Here is a 17,887-nt window from a genome sequence, read left to right on the forward strand (position 1 = left end):
ATACTGATGCTGGTCCAGGGAGCGAGGGAGGAAAGCCTTAACGCGCTTCGCCAACAGCCTCTCAAAGCACTTGGCGATGATGGGAGTGAGCGCCACAGGTCTATAGTCATTTAAGGTGCTGATGTTACTTTGCTTGGGCACAGGTATAATAGTGGCTGTTTTAAAACAGGTTGGTACAGGTTATCCCGCTTATACCACGGTCACTTACCAACGGTGACCAAATTAAGACCATTCATTTATATTTTCATGCGTTTTACAATCTGAATATAAAGTTTTCCACAAAACATACATTTGTTTCCCTGGTTATGCCTGAGGGTCCGACTAATACCCGGAACCACCATTACACGCCCGTTGGGTTCTCATGCAACGGAAACGTTGTTCACTCCTCCAGTAATTAGGACGGACCATAGCTACGACTTTAGAACGGGAGGTAGCGGGAGGTAATATAGTCCGCTGAGCTTTGTTTTGTTTCCCGTTGCTATGGTTACTACTATTTTAGAGACTATACGCCAGCTAGCGCATTAATTGAGAACGGTAAACAGACAATTTGACGGAACTACTTGTCCAGGTGTCCGTATATCAGGAGTTAATGCACACCCTGCATCCAATCAGAATCGAGTATTCCCGCAGACCGTGGTATAATTACATATATATCGTGCATTGATTAGCACATTTTTGTTTGTTGATTGCATGCAAATCAGAAAATAGTCATTAATAAGTATTTAAATTAGAGCTGTCAAGCGATTAAAATATTTAATCGTGATTAATTGCATTAATGCCATAGTTAACTCACGATTAATCGCAAATTATTTTTCTATGCTAAATATCCCTTGATTTTTTTGTCCCATAAAAAAATAGGCAATCGGTATTTTGGTATCGATTCACAAAGGATACCCAACAGTGACACACAGATACTTAGCAAAGATGACTTAACAGGAATACCCCCAAATCAATTCTCTTTATAAGTTAGCATCCTAATATGGTTGTCACAGACAACCACTCACTAACTGCTCTTCATATAAGGCAGAGGAACCATCTTTCAACGCTCCGGTTTTAGGGAATGACATTCCAAATGAATCCAACTGGAAATTGAAATGTCATTTAAAAGGCTGATGTGTTTATTATAATTATAAATGTTTGTTATAAACCATTGTGGGGAACGGCAGTTACCGTTCCTGAATGGCATATGCCGTTCCACCTGAACGGCAGTGACCATTCCACCTGAACGGCAGTGGCCGTTCCTGAACGGCAGTTACTGATTCTGAACGGCATATGCCGTTTCTGAACGGCATGTGCCATGGTATGTCAGTGGTCGTGGTGTCACATGCCACAGGCCAATAAACGATCTCGGCGCTACTGGAGCTAGTGAACGACAGTAAAAATAACAAAAAAACTCAATGAGCAGTTATGTTATTCATGTTAGTCGGACTATGCATACTGCCCACGTTTTTTGCTTTCTAAAAATTTGTTGAGAAGGAAAGGTTCGGTTTCAGTGACGGTCCTACTTCGTCATTCAGATTGTATATCCACATAGGGTATACGTGAAAGCATGGGACATGGACTTTGTCCATGAGAGATATTGGGCATGGACTGTGCATCAAATGCAAATTTGAACAAAACATTGGTGTTCCTACATTTAGCTCTTAAGGTATGTTGACGAAGAGGCCACCCAAAAGCAGAAACTATCTGTATTTACTCTCAAAGTTCAGACTAGCATTCTGTTCGTTTCACTATTGACCAATAGTCAGTGATACAAGGAAACAGGAGCTCCACTTCAGGGTAATTCCCCAAAACAAAAACAAAAATACTTTGCCCTCACAAACCAAGCCTAGCCCATTCAAGCATGGCACTTACCGCAGGGCTTGCATTTTGCAGGAAAAGGCGTGTTGCGTTAAATTCAGTTTAACCGATTTTTACAAAAAAGTTCAAACAGTAGCGTTAACAGATAGAGCCATGCTTTGAATCAGGTTTAGGCCCTGCATCCAACAGGCATCATGAAACGACAATGTAGGCATGAAGCCATCGTCCATATTCCACAGATATGGCAAACAATAATAATACATAACATCTATAAAGCGCCATTCAGGACACAAAAGGCTGTGCTCGGTTGAATATTGAAACGGGCCAAGGATGCAGAACTGAGGACAGGGCTGTCTGCTGAGGGCCCTTATCTGCTCCGTCTGTCTTTAATCTCGAGGCAATTTAGTAGTTAACGTTGTTAGACTAGCTGCTGCAACTGGCTGCACATGATCTGGGCCCTGGTGAAGCTCAGCTCCAATTATCAAACTAAGAGGCGTATGCATTTTATTTAGCCACTCAAATGAGTATACCACATTTTATGCGTTCCACGCCAGAGAATTCACTCATGTCAACCTGCACCCCTGGTTCAAATGATGCTATATTGTAGGGGTCTTGTGCACGAGACCCCTACAATATAGCACAGACATGAACAACATAGCAACTAGATTAACAGGTTTTCTGTCCACCTTGCCCAGTCTTGTTCATAATTCTGTTTGTTTTACTGTGTTGCGGTGACTGCGACTGGATGCCTTGTATGCTGCGGAAACTGTGAATGAATGCCGGGAAACCCCTTTTTTTTCTTAAATGACTTAAAATCTTTGGCACCATTGCACTCTATGCTATTCCATGCTAATTAAGGGATTTTTTTTTTGCCCCTGGGGGATACAATAAATATATGGAATTTTAAGCCTTTTGAGACTGTAACTGTGATGATGGGCTACATAAATAAAATGCAGTTGAATTTAATGAATATGAACATGCACGGACACACGCACACACACAAACACACACACACACACACACACACACACACACACACACACACACACACACACACACACACACACACACACACACACACACACACACACACACACACACACATACACAGCCCTACAATCATGTGGATATCAGTTTGTAAATCATTTGTGCTATATATTCTGAAAAACATTAAGGGATATAAATGTCATCCATGAATCTAGTCTTTGGGTTTTAATACTACAAGAGCCTGGCTCTCTTGCAATTGGTATTGCTCATATTTCTGCATGGAGTCTGATAAGCCCATTAAGATATTGTGGACAGGTGACAGTTATGTATTTGATGGGGGAATTTTTGATTTGGAAGAGGGTGGACATTCCTTAAATCCCACAATATTTGGGATGATAATCTAAGGGTTCAGGGTTCAAGTCCCTGTACGGGCTTAATCTATTTGAACACAGATAGAATACCTGATGCCTAACATCAAGACAGAATGCCTGACTTGATTCTGACCTCTAGTAGGAATAGGTTACAAGAGGGGAACATGTGGGCAAGTTTGATACAAAACCAACTAAGGAAACTAAGCGGAGCCTTTTGATCCAATTGAGACATTGGTAACACGTGCTTCCTGCATCTTAAAAAGACCAACGCTAACTAGAAAATGCATTTCCTGCAGAAAATGTGGTGGGTCCTGTAGAACAAAGTGAGGTTCAAAATATGTTTTAGTAAAGACACATTGTATAAGATGTAAAGGAATGTTAAATGGCTTAAATCAAGTGAAGGGATTTGAACAGAGTCTAAATGGAGTAAACAATGTAAACATATACACCATTTAAAAAATAATAATGGTTAGAAACAAATAAAGTCAAGAGTTAAACAAATAGCTAGTGATCAAGTTTAAATGGTATTGTCTGCAACGGTTTGCTGTTGTGATAGCCAGCTTGGGCTAAAGCTCATCTAGAAAGTTCTCATGCTCTAGCAGGCTCAACGTAAGTCAATGAGACCAAGATGCACAAAGCAGGTATGAAATTAATCTTTGATTCTGAAAACAGTATAAAATATATTGAAAACCAAGTTACGAAGTCTGAGGTGGTTGACTTCCATTGTAAAAATAGTATATTAAACATAGGATATCTTAATATGAGTCTAAAATTGAAAGTCTCTAGGTGGAAAAATTGTGGAAGGAGTAGGGTCCCAACGTTTGAAAATAAAGAAATACTATAGATTTTTGGGGAAGTACACCTATGCTTATTACATCAACAAAGGACAACAAAATCAACACTAACTGTACACACAATTAAATAATGCCCCTTTAGATTGTGGCCTACTTTCCTGATATTTTTCTACAAATGAACCTTCCAAATGTTAATTAGTGATTAAAGTGCAAACATATATTAGCTGTTGCATTAACGTCTTGTCTTTGTATCTGTTGTTGTATTTCATTCTATAGTTTCTACATGTACTTCATGTGTTAGAATTTAAGATTTTTTACACACATTGTTCACTTGTTCAGACGTATTCTATATATCATAATGGTATTATAATATTATTGGATTATTACCAATAATACATAACAATCTGTGTAATTATTATCTAACAATAATTACACAAAATGGACAATATGTTTAAACATAAGAAAATTCCCCATCACACCCACAAAAATATCTCTCGCTTGTATATTATGTCTGTGAAAGACTGTGAAAGACTGTATAAGGCAGACATAATCATCACTAACTGTCTCGTTTTTTTGTGTTCTGTAAAAGAGCGCTATCACGTGCAAAGGTAGTGATTGGGCGGGCTTAAGTTGACGTAGGCAGAGCCCTCGCCCAATCCGCGCATCTGTTGTGCGGCTTCCCATTCGTCCATAAACACTGTGACCGTATGTCGCAGGCTTCAGTCAGGCACGGCGGGCAGCAGACTGAGTAAGTGAGGCCGAGGTTCAATATCACTCGTTACAGGGGCTCGATTAGAGGCGTTCAAACGTATGCACAAGCTGCAATGAAAATTAGTTTTTGAGACAAAAAAAGATACAGAAACATGCCAGCAGCCTTACCCGTCATCCCCTAGGAAGTGTCTTCTGTCAGGGGAGCCTGTATGCTAGGTAGCTAGGCTAGCTAGGTCTTATTGGTAACAGTCATTGAGTAACAGCTTGGGGGGGCGTGGGTTGCTTCAGTGCGATAGTCTCCTCTTGTCCAAGCTGGGGTCGTCTGGACGGTTCCTGAATATGATACACCATGAGTCAGAGGGACACCGTGGTTCATCTCTTCGCAGGAGGGTGAGTTCGCATCCCAGTGATGTCTCCCAGTAGCCTAGTTAGCTTGCGCTGCTTTGTGATGCGCCGTATCGCCTCGCTTCGCTTGACGTCGATTCCCAGTTTGGCTCAATGCAAAATGTGCATGTGTCATTTACTTTGAGTCATTGGTGTTCATTTACTGCAATAAATTGAATGTTGTGAAACCCGAAACATACGTGAACCCTGCTAATGGAGGCTAATATGCATGTACAACAACCACAGGTGTAGAGAAATGCCCCTCGTTAAATGTGCCTCGAATTGCTTGACTTAAATGCTGAAATGAAATGTTTAAATATAGTGACAAGGCACATGGTGACTATGTACTATGTAAAGTGTAAGATGTCAAACTTGTCATTTAGCTTTTTATTTCAATGACACTTGCATGCCTAACCGATTGTGATAAGCTCATCGTGATATTGGTTTATTGCAGTATTCAGCCTTCAAAGAAAATGTACAGTGAGCCTGGCAAGGCTGTCTGTTACTGAAGGATAGGACAAGTTTGTGCACGATTAAACTGTTATACAGAGTTATTGCAATATCGATAAAGACCAGTCGTGCATAACTGACTGATGCAACATCACATCCGTTGTTTCTATTGGAGACGGAATGCACGCTTGTCTATGCATTGTAGCCCATCTGTGCTTGTCTATGCAGTCTCTTTGTAGAGATATTCAACGTGTTTGCAGTCAGGCAAAATCCAGACGAGTGCCCAATGTCCACAGAATCAATTTGTTTTGCATTTATAATATGTTATTAGCACCTATGCCAAAAGTAATAAACGTCGTACCAATATCTTTGGAGTTTGGTACCGTATTTCAGATACAGAAGGAGCTCTTGTAAGTAAATCCAGTGTCCTCTGTAGACATGAGCGCACTTTCTCTGCAGCATGTTAAATCTCAAAATTTTGTCCCAGGCATGAAATGCTGGCCTGCTAGCAAAATCCGTTGACGGAGCTTATCTGTTACCGCTGCCGTCTCTATTTGTAATGATTGAAAATTAACCCCAAACCAGTGGCACAGTACTGTGACTGTTGATAAGTGGTAGACACACAATGTCCTGCCAAACAGAGTAGTTTATCTTTTTTTCAGATGACCTCAGTCTGGAGTATATTCTGTACAACGAGGAACTTTTGAATTCGTAGTAGACTTTCCTTTTTTATAAGCTTGGGTTTATCAAGAGTGGTTTTGAAATAAAAGTCTGGCACATTATCCAGTGAAGAATGTTGCCAGTCAGGTAACTGATTTCCCATTTGTAATGAACACGTGCAAAAAATTAATGTGCATGCTCCCGACACTATTGCTCGCCCATATTTCTACATTTTGTTGGGTTGCCCGGTATATCAAAAACATTATAGAAACATGCAATCACAGAATTAGTGATTTTACTGAAGAGTTCTGCTCCCTCTGTGTTGCCTTTTCCGTGTATCGCAACAGAGGTATGAAGGTATTATTGTAGCAAAAGTCTTTAGCACCTGTAACTGCAGAATTTGAATGCGTACACTAAAGTCAAAGTAAATTTGAAGTCGTATATATTTATTTTGCATGTGTACTCTAAGTCACAAATGTGTAACAGTATTTGAAGTCGTAAATATTTTTTCTACCATTGTAAACACAAAAGACGGTCTACTATGGAGTCAGTTTCCTGCCATAATTCAAACCTGAAAAAAAAAGTTTCAAAGGCTTGTAAGTCTGGGTTTGAAAACTCATCACCTTGTAAAAAAGGTTTTGCAACACTGAAAAAAGAGATTATAACCTGAAAAAAACTAAAACTAAAATTCAAACATCTGTAAACATGATTTTGTGTTCTATTTTATCTTCTTCATCATTTTCACCAACACATTTTCAAAGTTTAAACAATTTCACCAGCGCATTTGTAGAGTTTCAAATCTGGTACTGTTCTAACAGTGTATTTCATTGTTGCCCGGTTTTGAAACCTTGTAAATGGGATTCTGCAAACAGGTGTTCATACATTGAGAAATACGTTTTGAAAGGTTGAATATTTAGTTTTAAAAACTTGTAAAGGTGTACGTTTACGACATTGCAATGTATTTTTTCAGAACTGACTTTTCAGCACTGACTTTTCAGAGATTTGACCACACAGGCGCAAGCTGTGAGTCATGTGAATATTGGCAGTGTTCTGACGCCACTCGTTTTGAAACTCCTGACAGTCGAATCTGAAAAAAAAAAAACGTTCCTGCGGGCGGTACCATTTAGCTCTTAACCTATTGGTTGCTCTCGGCTGACGTACATTCCAATCACATGTGCCGTTCACCGGGCTGTGCGTTATTGACAGTGCTCTGCCGATGACACGAATAACAAGCGACTGTTGCAGCAGGTGCACAAATCCTTTTGCTACAATCTTTGCAGCGCAGTTGGTGCAAAACACATTCGCACAATCGTGTTTCATAATCTGAGAACATGCCCAAAATGGGTGCATTCGTAAACCCAAATTTGAACTAATGCATCAGAAGTGGCACATCTGAAAAATTCTCACAAATAAAATGATAAAGAACTCTATGTTGATTCGGCATTTTAATGAGCGAGCACAAGTCCATCGTTACAACTGCTCGAATCTGCTCCTGCAAGTCTCAGCCATGGACCTATAAAGATCGCAGCATACTCTTTGCGTGGGATAGGTTCCTTTCTGGAGAAGTGAAGAGGGCATCCTACTGAACGGAGGTGGGTATCCTACATTATGTTAATTGAAATGACTTGGTTCAAGTGAATTCCCCCCAAAGTATTGCATTAATGCCGCAAATGTGCTCAATGGACAAGCATGAGTACCACTAGCCTATCTATCTGGTGATCACGTAGCAAATTGTAATTTTACCGGTACAAACCAGCGCTTAAAATATTTTCAAATCATTTGGGCGATGGGGGGGATTCAAACCTTTTTTTTTAATCTTTTTTTGGGCAACTTCACACAGGCGGCGCAGCATCAAAGACATTTCTGAACTCGTGTTATGGCGACCATTAAAATACATTAAAGGACATTTGCGGCATGTTAATGCAATACTTTGGGGGGAATTCACTTGAACAAAGTAATTTCATTAACATAATGTAGGTTACCCACCTTCGTTCAGTAGGACGCCCTCTTCACTTCTCCAGAAAGGTACGTATCCCGCGCAAAGAGTATGCTGCGATCTTTATAGGTCCATGGCTGGCACGCGGTGGGTCCCAGTGTAATCTGAGAAATGCATCCCTGCCGGCGACTTTCATTGGATTAGGAAATTATGGGCGGAACTATTTTGTCCCGCCCACGGACGCTCTGGCATCTACGGATACGAATACTTTTGCTACACATTTACCACCTAGACGTGTTGCAAAAAACCCCACAGCTGAGACTTGCAGGAGCAGATTCGAGCAGTTGTAACGATGTTATTGTGCTCGCTCATTAAAATGCTGAATCAACATAGCGTTCTTTATAATTTTATTTGTGAGGACATTTTTCACAGATGTGCAACTTCTGATGCATTAGTTCAAATTTGGGTTTACGAATGCACACATTTTGGGCATGTTCTCAGATTATGAAACACGGGTGTGCGAATGTGTTTTGCACCAACTGCGCTGCAATGATTGTAGCAAAAGGATTTGTACACCTGTAACACCGATTTGCGTACTCGTAGACCCTATTTTGTGTTTACAATGGTACAAAAAATATTTACGACTTCAAATGTACTGTAGCACATTTGTGACTGTAGAGTACACATGCAAAATAAATATATACAACTTCAAATTTACTGTGACTTTAGTGTACGCATTCAAATTCTGCAGTTACAGGTGCTAAAGAATTTTGCTACAATAATACCTATACAGAGGGGCCAATCCTAGGCAATCAGGTTAACATGAACAAAACCTTTACCTTTCTCTTGCTTGATAGAGTAATTACACAATTACAAAATCTTTAAACGTTTACGACTACACCAAGGTTTTGTAAACAATTGATCATTTGACAGCAGTTGTCAATGATGTCCCTTTTTCTATGGCAGTTAAACAGTTTATTTTGAAACTCCTGACCTAAAGATTGTACAATTATCATGCAGGCCTGCTATATTGAACGTTGATTATTGCATGGAATGTGGTCGTCGCCATGCAACAAGGTCATTTCTACCTCTGTTCCAGGTCTGGAGGTACAGTAGGAGCCATATTGACCTGTCCGCTGGAAGTGGTGAAGACGCGTCTGCAGTCCTCCTCCGTCACCCTCTATGTGTCTGAGGTGCAGCTGAGCACTGCCAATGGGGCGAGTGTGGCCCGCATGTCACCGCCGGGTCCCTTGCACTGCCTCAAGTAGGTCTCTGTTTAATTACATTTCAAGCTGCTATCGGTAAGATTCAAGAGTTTTAATGAAAGATGGTGGTAAAGCGTACAAGAGAGCAGGATTTTGAGACTAAACCCAAACAATTTGCCCTCCCTCTCTGCTCCCTTTGTTTTCCACTATTGCTAAATGTAATATTCACCCAACTGTGACTGACTGGCTCAGGGAATCTATCTCGTCTGTCACAGAAGAGATGCCCTGATTGTTCAGAAATTAGCAGGGAGTGGTCTGAACCTGACATTGGCTCATACAGAGGCAGGCGCATTTGACTCAAAACTGATATTTCACCAAGCATTTCCCTCACTTGAAGCTGATGGATGGCTATGCCATTTATAACAAAATTCAATCTAATAATAACTCTTGAATCTGGCCTACATCTTTTTAAACCATTAAACAATGGTTTGCTTCCTCCCTACGCACATTTGTCTGGGCTCTCTGGGCTATTATACGTTGACAACGTAATTTACATGTTTATAGTGTCCATGAGCGTTGAGTGTTGGGTATGTTTATGAGTGGTAGAAGCTCTGTTGTGCGGCCACATGTATGTACTCTACGGCAGCGTTGAAAAGGATTAGCTAAAGAATGTCATTGCCATGGTTGCTCATGCTGACAGCCTCTCTCTGTAATCAGACTCTACAACGCCAGCTTGAGGGTGCTGGCTCTGCACTGACCAAAAAGACACCAATCCTTTAGGTTTCACTATGCATCCCGCTGGCCTTCAGTTTTTTTTCTTTTACTTTTACGCGTAAAAAAGAATGCCGCAGTCAGTTAGTTCCTAGTAACATAAACCTGCACCCTCCCTCCGGTCTTTTGGGCAAAGTGTATCAGACTGGTCCAACACGTTGCACTGGGTTACGCAATATACAACGCCGCCTTTTCAATCCCATTCAAAAAGCTTTTTGGCACTACTATTGTTTTGAACAGTATTACCGATTCATTATTTATCTTTATTTTTTTACTTGATGAAAGTATGTTTTCTTTACCTACGAGAGTTTTGCACTTTGTGCAAACCATACAGTGCTGGGGGAGACGCTGCAAAGGATGCCATTTTGAAAGTATTGAGGGCCAAAGAATTTGAATTCCTTTCCCTGGGCAGATGGTTGTTTCAGGCTTTAACACGTATTTCTGTGTATTCAGGTTGATCTTGGAGAAAGAAGGACCTCGCTCGCTGTTTCGGGGTTTGGGACCCAACCTGGTGGGCGTTGCCCCATCCAGGTAAGAGTGTAAAAAGTGTCAAGAATGTGTAAGACTGTTTCTGTTCAAAAGCCCTTTCTGTTCATAATTACAATGATGAGGACAAAATAGATAATCTACGGAATTGCCACTCCAATTTTGCTTGTGTCAATCCAGATCATTTGATATAAGAGGTTCTGTTATCACATCACACTAGGGTTGGATGGCTAGTGGAGAAGTTTAATGGGTTTATTCTCTACGTACTATACTTACTTACTACTACTTTTCCATTGTTCAGGCATTTCTTTGATTGATGACAACACTGACATCAGGACGATGTTGGAAACATTTGACGGTTGTTCAAAATCCTGCCAAAGATGTGCCCAATATCTGATCATATTTGTTACATTTAAGCATTCAAAGATATTTTTAAAATCCTTATATCACCTACCCTTCCCTACATTTTTTAATTTTTTTTTTTACCTTAATTTAACCAGGATTGGTCTGCTTGAGATTAAAAATCTATTTTACAAGAGAGTCCTGGCCAAGACAGGCAGCAGCACAGTTTCACAGTTACAGACAATAATTTGAAAACAACAGACGGCATATAAATAGAGTCACAGTCAGAACATCATCAAACAAAGCATGTACAGACAGGAGAGCACGCTTCAAAACGTCATTAAGAAGGGATCCCTCATCATGCTTTTAAATTAGACTACAGGACTTGCCAGTACTCCAAAGTCTCGGTAGACATTTAGAGTAATGCATGGACCTCGGGGAAAGTCATTCATGCATGCTTATTAATGGAATCCATTTACCTTGAAAGGCCAGCAATGCCCTCAATGCTGTGTAGGACACTTTTATACTGTTACATCTTGTACACAAATGGGGTTCTGAATTACATCTGCTTAGCGGATCGAAGCAGGGAACATAACATTGACGCTCACTCTCATGGAATAGTAAAGGGTCTGAGTGGAAAGTGTCAGTGTTGCTCACCTGCCATGCAAAATTTCTGCTAATGCTATTTTTCCTCCAGATGATAATGTCGGCAACGTTGTGCCTAATGATGCTGGGTGGTGACTAATGCTATATTGAGCTAGTGCTGGCACTAGGCATGTGTCGAGTGTTTGCGTTCTGGGCTAATGAATGCTGACACAGGGACTATGCAGTGTAAACACGTGCTGGTCTTCCCTTAAAGAGCCAGTGAGCCCATTGTTTCAGATGGAATTTGAACACCATGTGATTAAAAAAAAAAAAAAAGAAGCCTTTTGGAAATGAGTGTAAAAAAAAGCCCTACTTTCTCACGGACATCGCAGTCAACCGCTGCCCAGACTAAGCTCTACACGTCCACACAAACTGCGGCGCTGGTGCCCTTTGGTCGTGACTCGTGACGTCAGTCTACCTCGAAAAGGTAGTTTGACGTCATGAAAAGAACGCCACCTTCGTTCAGCAGAGTAGAACGTTCACATAGTGTTTTGGGGAGAATGGCAAAACATCTAACTTGGGAACTTATTTCAGTAACGGTGATCAAATGCATTTATCACTATGTTGCCAATCATATACGACAAATGACCACGTTCAAAACTGGTTTGGGTTCACTTGCTCTTTAAATTTGAAATGAACACTGAAATACATAGAGGAAACCACCAAGTTGAGAACCTCTCCTTTCTTAAAGAGACTAAGCTTTGAGTGGTGATACGTGTTTGTCAGAAACATGTTGAACTTGAACCTATTTACAAACTTCTTAAAAGAGGGCAGGGGCTCAGGCCGCAAGTTTCATCTGCTTAAGCCAGATCAGCATCTGTGTATCTCCCTGCTTGTGTCAATCACATCAGTTACAACCAGTCTGCCCTCCTACTATTGCCCTATTTGGGAATACAATCTCCACAATTGGACAAAGGGAATTTGATGCTTTGCTCTTTTAGGGTCTGTTGAAATGTTTCAGCTTTTAGCTTGTTACAGTGATAATACGGTTGTCATGTTGTTAAGTAGCGGCATGACGAGTGATGGTGGGTGGCTTGTTTATTTAGATGTACATAAATAGACTCAGTCTAATTAGCCGTCGTACTACAGAACGTAGCATGCATCTCTAAACATGTTTCTAATGTCTCATTTTTTTGTGTAATTGCATCCGTTTCTTACAGAGCCATTTACTTCGCTGCGTACTCCAGCGCCAAAGAGAGGCTGAATGGAGTCCTGGAGCCAGACTCCACGCAGGTGCACATGGTATCGGCTGGCCTGGCAGGTAATCAACTTCATGACGTGTTGTAATTTGCATTTAAGCCGGTGTAAAGATTATTGGTCCTACATCATCCACACCCTGTAGCTATTTAATATCCAGCCATGTTCCTGAGAACTAGCAGCTGTTGAACTACTGTGTGAACTACACCCATACACAGTATATATGGAAACAAATCTCAAATCGATTATATTGATTGATTGCTGCCGGCTTTCTGCAATGTTCTGCACTCAATTGTAGCAAAAACCTCCATAGTTCAGTCCAGAAACCTATACTCATGATGGGAGTGCATGTCACTGAGACGGCTTGACCACGTGTTTGGTGTCGTGCACCACAACACAAATCCTAGCAGCCGCCACCACCATCATGTTTTCCTAAACTAACGTCTCCCCCTAGGGGCCAACCCTATTCGCTGCAGGCTCACAGGGAGACCTGATTATGGGTGCTCCCGAGTTAGCTGTAATCCTAAGCCTGATGAGGTGATGGGCCAACAAGATACCCAGCCCGTCTGTTTGCCAAAGGCACTCTGATAGTTGATACAGATGGCAAACATACTCTCACTTAAAATGGGCCCCAAACATGATAAACGTTACTAAATTCAGTCTAGCGCAGGCATAGCTTGCACGGGGGCCTATGCTGGCACATACACAGGGATGTGCAAGGGGTTCTGTTTATTGGTTGAAATGAAGGACAAAACCTGTCTTTATTCCACCAACATTTCTTCCACTGTGGGCTTGACTCTGGTGCATTGAATCCTGTGGATGCTGTTTGTACGTTGACGGTGTATTTTCTATAATGAGGGTGGTGATGGTGGGACGGGTGTATCTGGGTACATTGGGGGGGGTGTATCTGGGTACGTTGGGGAGGGGGTGGGGGGGGCTGTATCTGGATACGTTGGGGAGGGGGTGTATCTGGGTACGTTGGGGAGGGGGTGTATCTGGGTACGTTGAGGGGCTTGCATGCCGGTCAGTGTGCCACACAACACAAGCCTGTGTCTGTTTTAGGCCTTTGCTCTACCGTAGCTCTTCTCTGGCACAAGGGCACAGAGACCCCTACTCCCCCACTCTCCACCTGGGGTCTCTGTGAGGTGCTGCATCTGTGAGGAGAGTAGCTCGGGTCTGCGTGAGTACTCACCACAGAGCTGTGCTTCTTCTATTTCTTCTTCCTCTTCTCCTTAATCCCCTATCAGTCTTCCTCCTTTCTTTCGTTCTTTCTTTCTTTTGCCACACCAGTTATCAGATGCACAGTGCACGGGTCTTTTCTATGTCCGTCAGCGGCCATGTCGAATAGTTTAACTCCTCCTTTTTCTCTCCGAGCTGCCTTACTAGTCTTTACACCAGCTAAACTTCTCCATTTTTAATTCCCTACTGTCCTCCTGGCCAACCAAAGTTCAGGAATGCAGCATAAAGAATATACACACATCTCAGCTATAACAGTTGACCAGTAGGTAAAGTTGTTTCCCGACTGGTAGCTCTTTATTTAAAGACGTTGGTTTTATCTGGGGTTTTTTTAGCACTCATGTGGTATATAGTATATAGATTAAAATAGCCCTCATAGTATGGTAACGTGATCCTCTCCCTCCCTGTCCCCAGGCTTCACTGCCATCACCGCCACCAACCCCATCTGGCTCATAAAGACTCGGCTGCAGCTGGACGCCAGGTAGGCTCTGCTGGGGTCATTTTTGTTTATCAGGTACTATCAGCACTTTGTTCAACATGAGACGTTTTGTATTGTCCCAGCCCAAGGCTATGGTTGAAGAAAAGTGGGAAAGACGACACACGATAGTATTCAATACTTCAATGGCAAATATTTCAACACTAAAGTTGTCTCTTAACGCGTGCTTTCCTTGACGTCCCTCAGAAACCGCGGGGAGCAGCAGATGAGTGCGTTTGAGTGCATGCGGCGGGTGTACCGTGCCGACGGCCTGCGCGGCTTCTACCGTGGCATGTCTGCGTCCTACGCGGGCATCTCAGAGACTGTGATCCACTTTGTGATCTACGAGAGCATCAAGCGGCGCCTCCAGGAGGCCAAGGCCGCCCACCACATGGAGGACGAGGAGGAGGCGTCCAAGGACGCCTCAGACTTTGTTGGCATGATGCTCGCTGCCGCCACCTCCAAGACCTGCGCCACATCCATCGCCTATCCTCACGGTGAGAGCATCCCGGCTCCCGCTAGAGCAGACGTGACTGATCATTTACAATACTAGCAATACGTGAAAATCATGGAATGGGACACACAAAAACTTTGCAAAGTTCATGTTTTCTTTGGAGATTTATGTAGGATAACGTAAAACATGATTTGGATTTGTGGATTTTCCGATTTATGATTTGAAGCTGATTTGTACCATGGAAATCCCATTGTAGTGAATCACCACGGAGTAGCCCTAATAAGCCCCTGAATCCTTTCCTCCTGTCTCTCGTGTTCCTTCTGCAGAAGTGATTCGCACCCGGCTACGAGAGGAAGGCACCAAGTACCACTCATTCTTCCAGACTCTCACCACGGTGCCCAGGGAGGAGGGCTTCCGTGCGCTGTACCGCGGCCTCACCACCCACCTGGTGCGGCAGATCCCCAACACCGCCATCATGATGTGCACCTACGAGCTGGTGGTCTACCTCCTCAGCGGTTAAACAACAACATCGACCACCACGACTAGAAAACAAACAAACAGCGCAGTCATCATTCGTGTTTGTGTAACCCCTGCCCCCTTTCCATTTCAAAGAGTCGGACTGAGAAAAAGAGTGTGAGGGAGAGGGAACCAACTCCCATATAGAACGGTATGTGAAGAAGCGAGACCCCCTCTTCAGATAGACAGCCTGAGCGCTGGGCTCACCCTGTGTCTTACTGAGGTCAGTTGGCTGCTTTATAAATGGGGATGTGTCTTTCTCTGTTCCCATGGGCAGCCTAAAACATTGTGAAGTTGTTGGCCAATGGTGTTGACCCCTGAAAACTTCTTGTTGCTTTTGAAAACGTTATAATTTGACCACCCTTCCTCCCTCCCTCTCTCTCTCAGGGGTTATAGGGGCCACATTACTGTACCGAAAAGTATATTTAATTACGATAACCGAGCCGAAGACAATAAATGAAGTTAAAAAAACTCCAATACTAATAAAAAATAAGTCAAAGTAATCTCATTGCTGGCACTGAGCCGGAATTAAGTATAGTGGCAGGAAACCAAACCAGATATTCTTGCCATCTGATAATTTAGATGCATTCTTTGGCTTTGGGGGCCTTTCAGAATATTTTGTTTTTTTTGTCTGCATGTTGGATTCAGAAACTTGAATGGCCGTTGCAGTGCAGCTGCCCCGCATTGATAATCTGTAAGTGGTCGGGGGACCACTGGTGCAGTCTAGGGGCCAGGGGGGGGGGGGGGGGGGGGGGGGTTGTGCTTTCTTGTGTGAACCGAGTAGAAAAGCACAATGGATGCAGTGATAGGGTTGTGGATGCTCATTCTCCTAGTGTTAAACACAAGGTGAGTTGTGTGTGTGGTCGCTGCTTGCACTCAAGGGAGCCTTTATCGATAAGTGCTAAGCAAACTCACGGACCGATAGCTAGCTCTGCGGTTCATCCTCAACACCCCGGTCCCTCAAGATGTGCCAGATGCTTGCCGTGGTCGAGACATGTAGGTGTCCCTAAACGTACCCGATGTTTAACGCATAGTTCTGTGATTATACCTCATCAAATATAGAATAAAGTATCGGTTTAAAGGCAGTGTTCAGACCTTACCTCTTCACATGGAGTGTGCGTATCACATGGAGTCTGAGATTTGCCTGCAGGCAGCAGTTTCTTAACCAACTGGAATCTAAGAAGGAAAAACAATATCATCATTACTAATAAGCCATTAACTCAAACCATTAACTGACCAATTTGTGAAACATCCAAAATAGACAATTTAAACTAGTTATTCTATTGGCTACAGGACATGCTTTATAATGATAAAGTATTTCAACAAATGAAGGGTTGTTGTGGCATTTTTATGTGTTAAGTTAAATGCATAAGCCAGTCTTCCCACACGTCATTTGCTTCTCCATCAAGCTGTCGTCATTATTTATGCACTTTTACATTGCTTCTAGCAGTTGTACGTGTTCTCTATATGTTAATGTTGTATTGTTGTGCCCTTTTTGCAATCCAGGATGGATGACCAGGTCAATCATCTAATTTACTCTTTTGTATGTGTGCGTGCGTCAGGATTTGTGTGTGATGTTACACAACTGAGGCTGAACCCATTCCTTGTTGAGCTGTTTTTATTTTTTGCACCATTGAGGGCCCTCATCATTTGACCTCTCAAATGATGAACTCCCGTAATAAAGAAGCGTCCTATGTGAATACCCTGATCCTTTTCTATGATGCATTTCACTCAAGCTTATGTTGATGACTTCCAACCGGCAATATGCACCCTCATGCCCAACTCCCCGTCCTTAATATGCAACACATGTGCTACACTTTGTGCCGTCTCACCTGAAGCTATACAAGTATCTGCGCCTGCTGCCCAACATATACTATCTAGGCTTGACTAGATTCTAGACTACTAAAATACACTAGTTAAATATGCAAGTAAATATGGCTATGGTCCAAACAACGTTGTTTATTATAATGTTGCTCAGACTCCAGTGCCAGTTTCAGCTTGCAACTGTAGGGCTGGACCTAGACTTGGGTGATCCTTTATATGTAAAGGCTATGTTGGGTTGCTTATGCTTTCTGTGGCTCGGGATTACCAACCTCCCTGTTCGATCTAATTGGAGTTGTGTTAACCTTAACGGAAATCACAGCCTGAAGATGGCTCAATTGGCAATTAAACGTTTGCATTGCGTCACCTTGAGGTGTGTGTGTATGTGCGCGGGTGCGTGTTGGTGTGTGTCTGCGCGTTTGTGTTGGTGCGCTCGTCTCCACGTTGCGTCATGTCTCTTTCAGTGTGTATAATAGTATGCAGTCGTTCTTATTGCCACAAGCAGTGTTTTCATTTGAATGTGAGGTTGGTTTTCTGGCCCCCTTTTTTCCCATGTCATATTTGATGAGTAAGTGTGACTCTGTCTATGCATTCTCATGCCTGTTTTTGGAAAACATTCAATAAAATGGAAAGAATGCACGTATCT

The 17,887-nt window shown here is 42.4% G+C and overlaps 1 protein-coding gene across 1 annotated transcript; it reads left to right on the forward strand.

Moving 5' to 3' along the window:
- Positions 1-4,631: 4,631 nt before the first annotated feature.
- On the forward strand, positions 4,632-17,884 carry LOC115561234 (solute carrier family 25 member 36-A). The gene is made up of 7 exons (XM_030381102.1): positions 4,632-5,053; positions 9,193-9,357; positions 10,523-10,600; positions 12,703-12,803; positions 14,390-14,456; positions 14,658-14,947; positions 15,231-17,884. Exons 1-7 carry the CDS (start codon positions 5,013-5,015, stop codon positions 15,422-15,424), a joined length of 936 nt encoding a protein of 311 aa, XP_030236962.1. The 5' UTR covers positions 4,632-5,012; the 3' UTR covers positions 15,425-17,884.
- The last annotated feature ends 3 nt before the right edge of the window (positions 17,885-17,887 follow it).

The sequence above is a fragment of the Gadus morhua genome, chromosome 16 (assembly GCF_902167405.1).
Source record: "Gadus morhua chromosome 16, gadMor3.0, whole genome shotgun sequence".
NCBI lineage: Eukaryota > Metazoa > Chordata > Actinopteri > Gadiformes > Gadidae > Gadus > Gadus morhua.

What these genes read in the sequence shown, in the direction of transcription:
- LOC115561234 (XM_030381102.1), top strand. Translation starts at nt 5,013, where the DNA reads ATGAGTCAGAGGGACACCGTGGTTCATCTCTTCGCAGGAGG. An exon ending in GTTCATCTCTTCGCAGGAGG is followed by an intron (nt 5,054 to 9,192) that starts GTGAGTTCGCAT and finishes CCTCTGTTCCAG; the next exon opens with GTCTGGAGGTACAGTAGGAG. An exon ending in GTGGGCGTTGCCCCATCCAG is followed by an intron (nt 10,601 to 12,702) that starts GTAAGAGTGTAA and finishes CGTTTCTTACAG; the next exon opens with AGCCATTTACTTCGCTGCGT.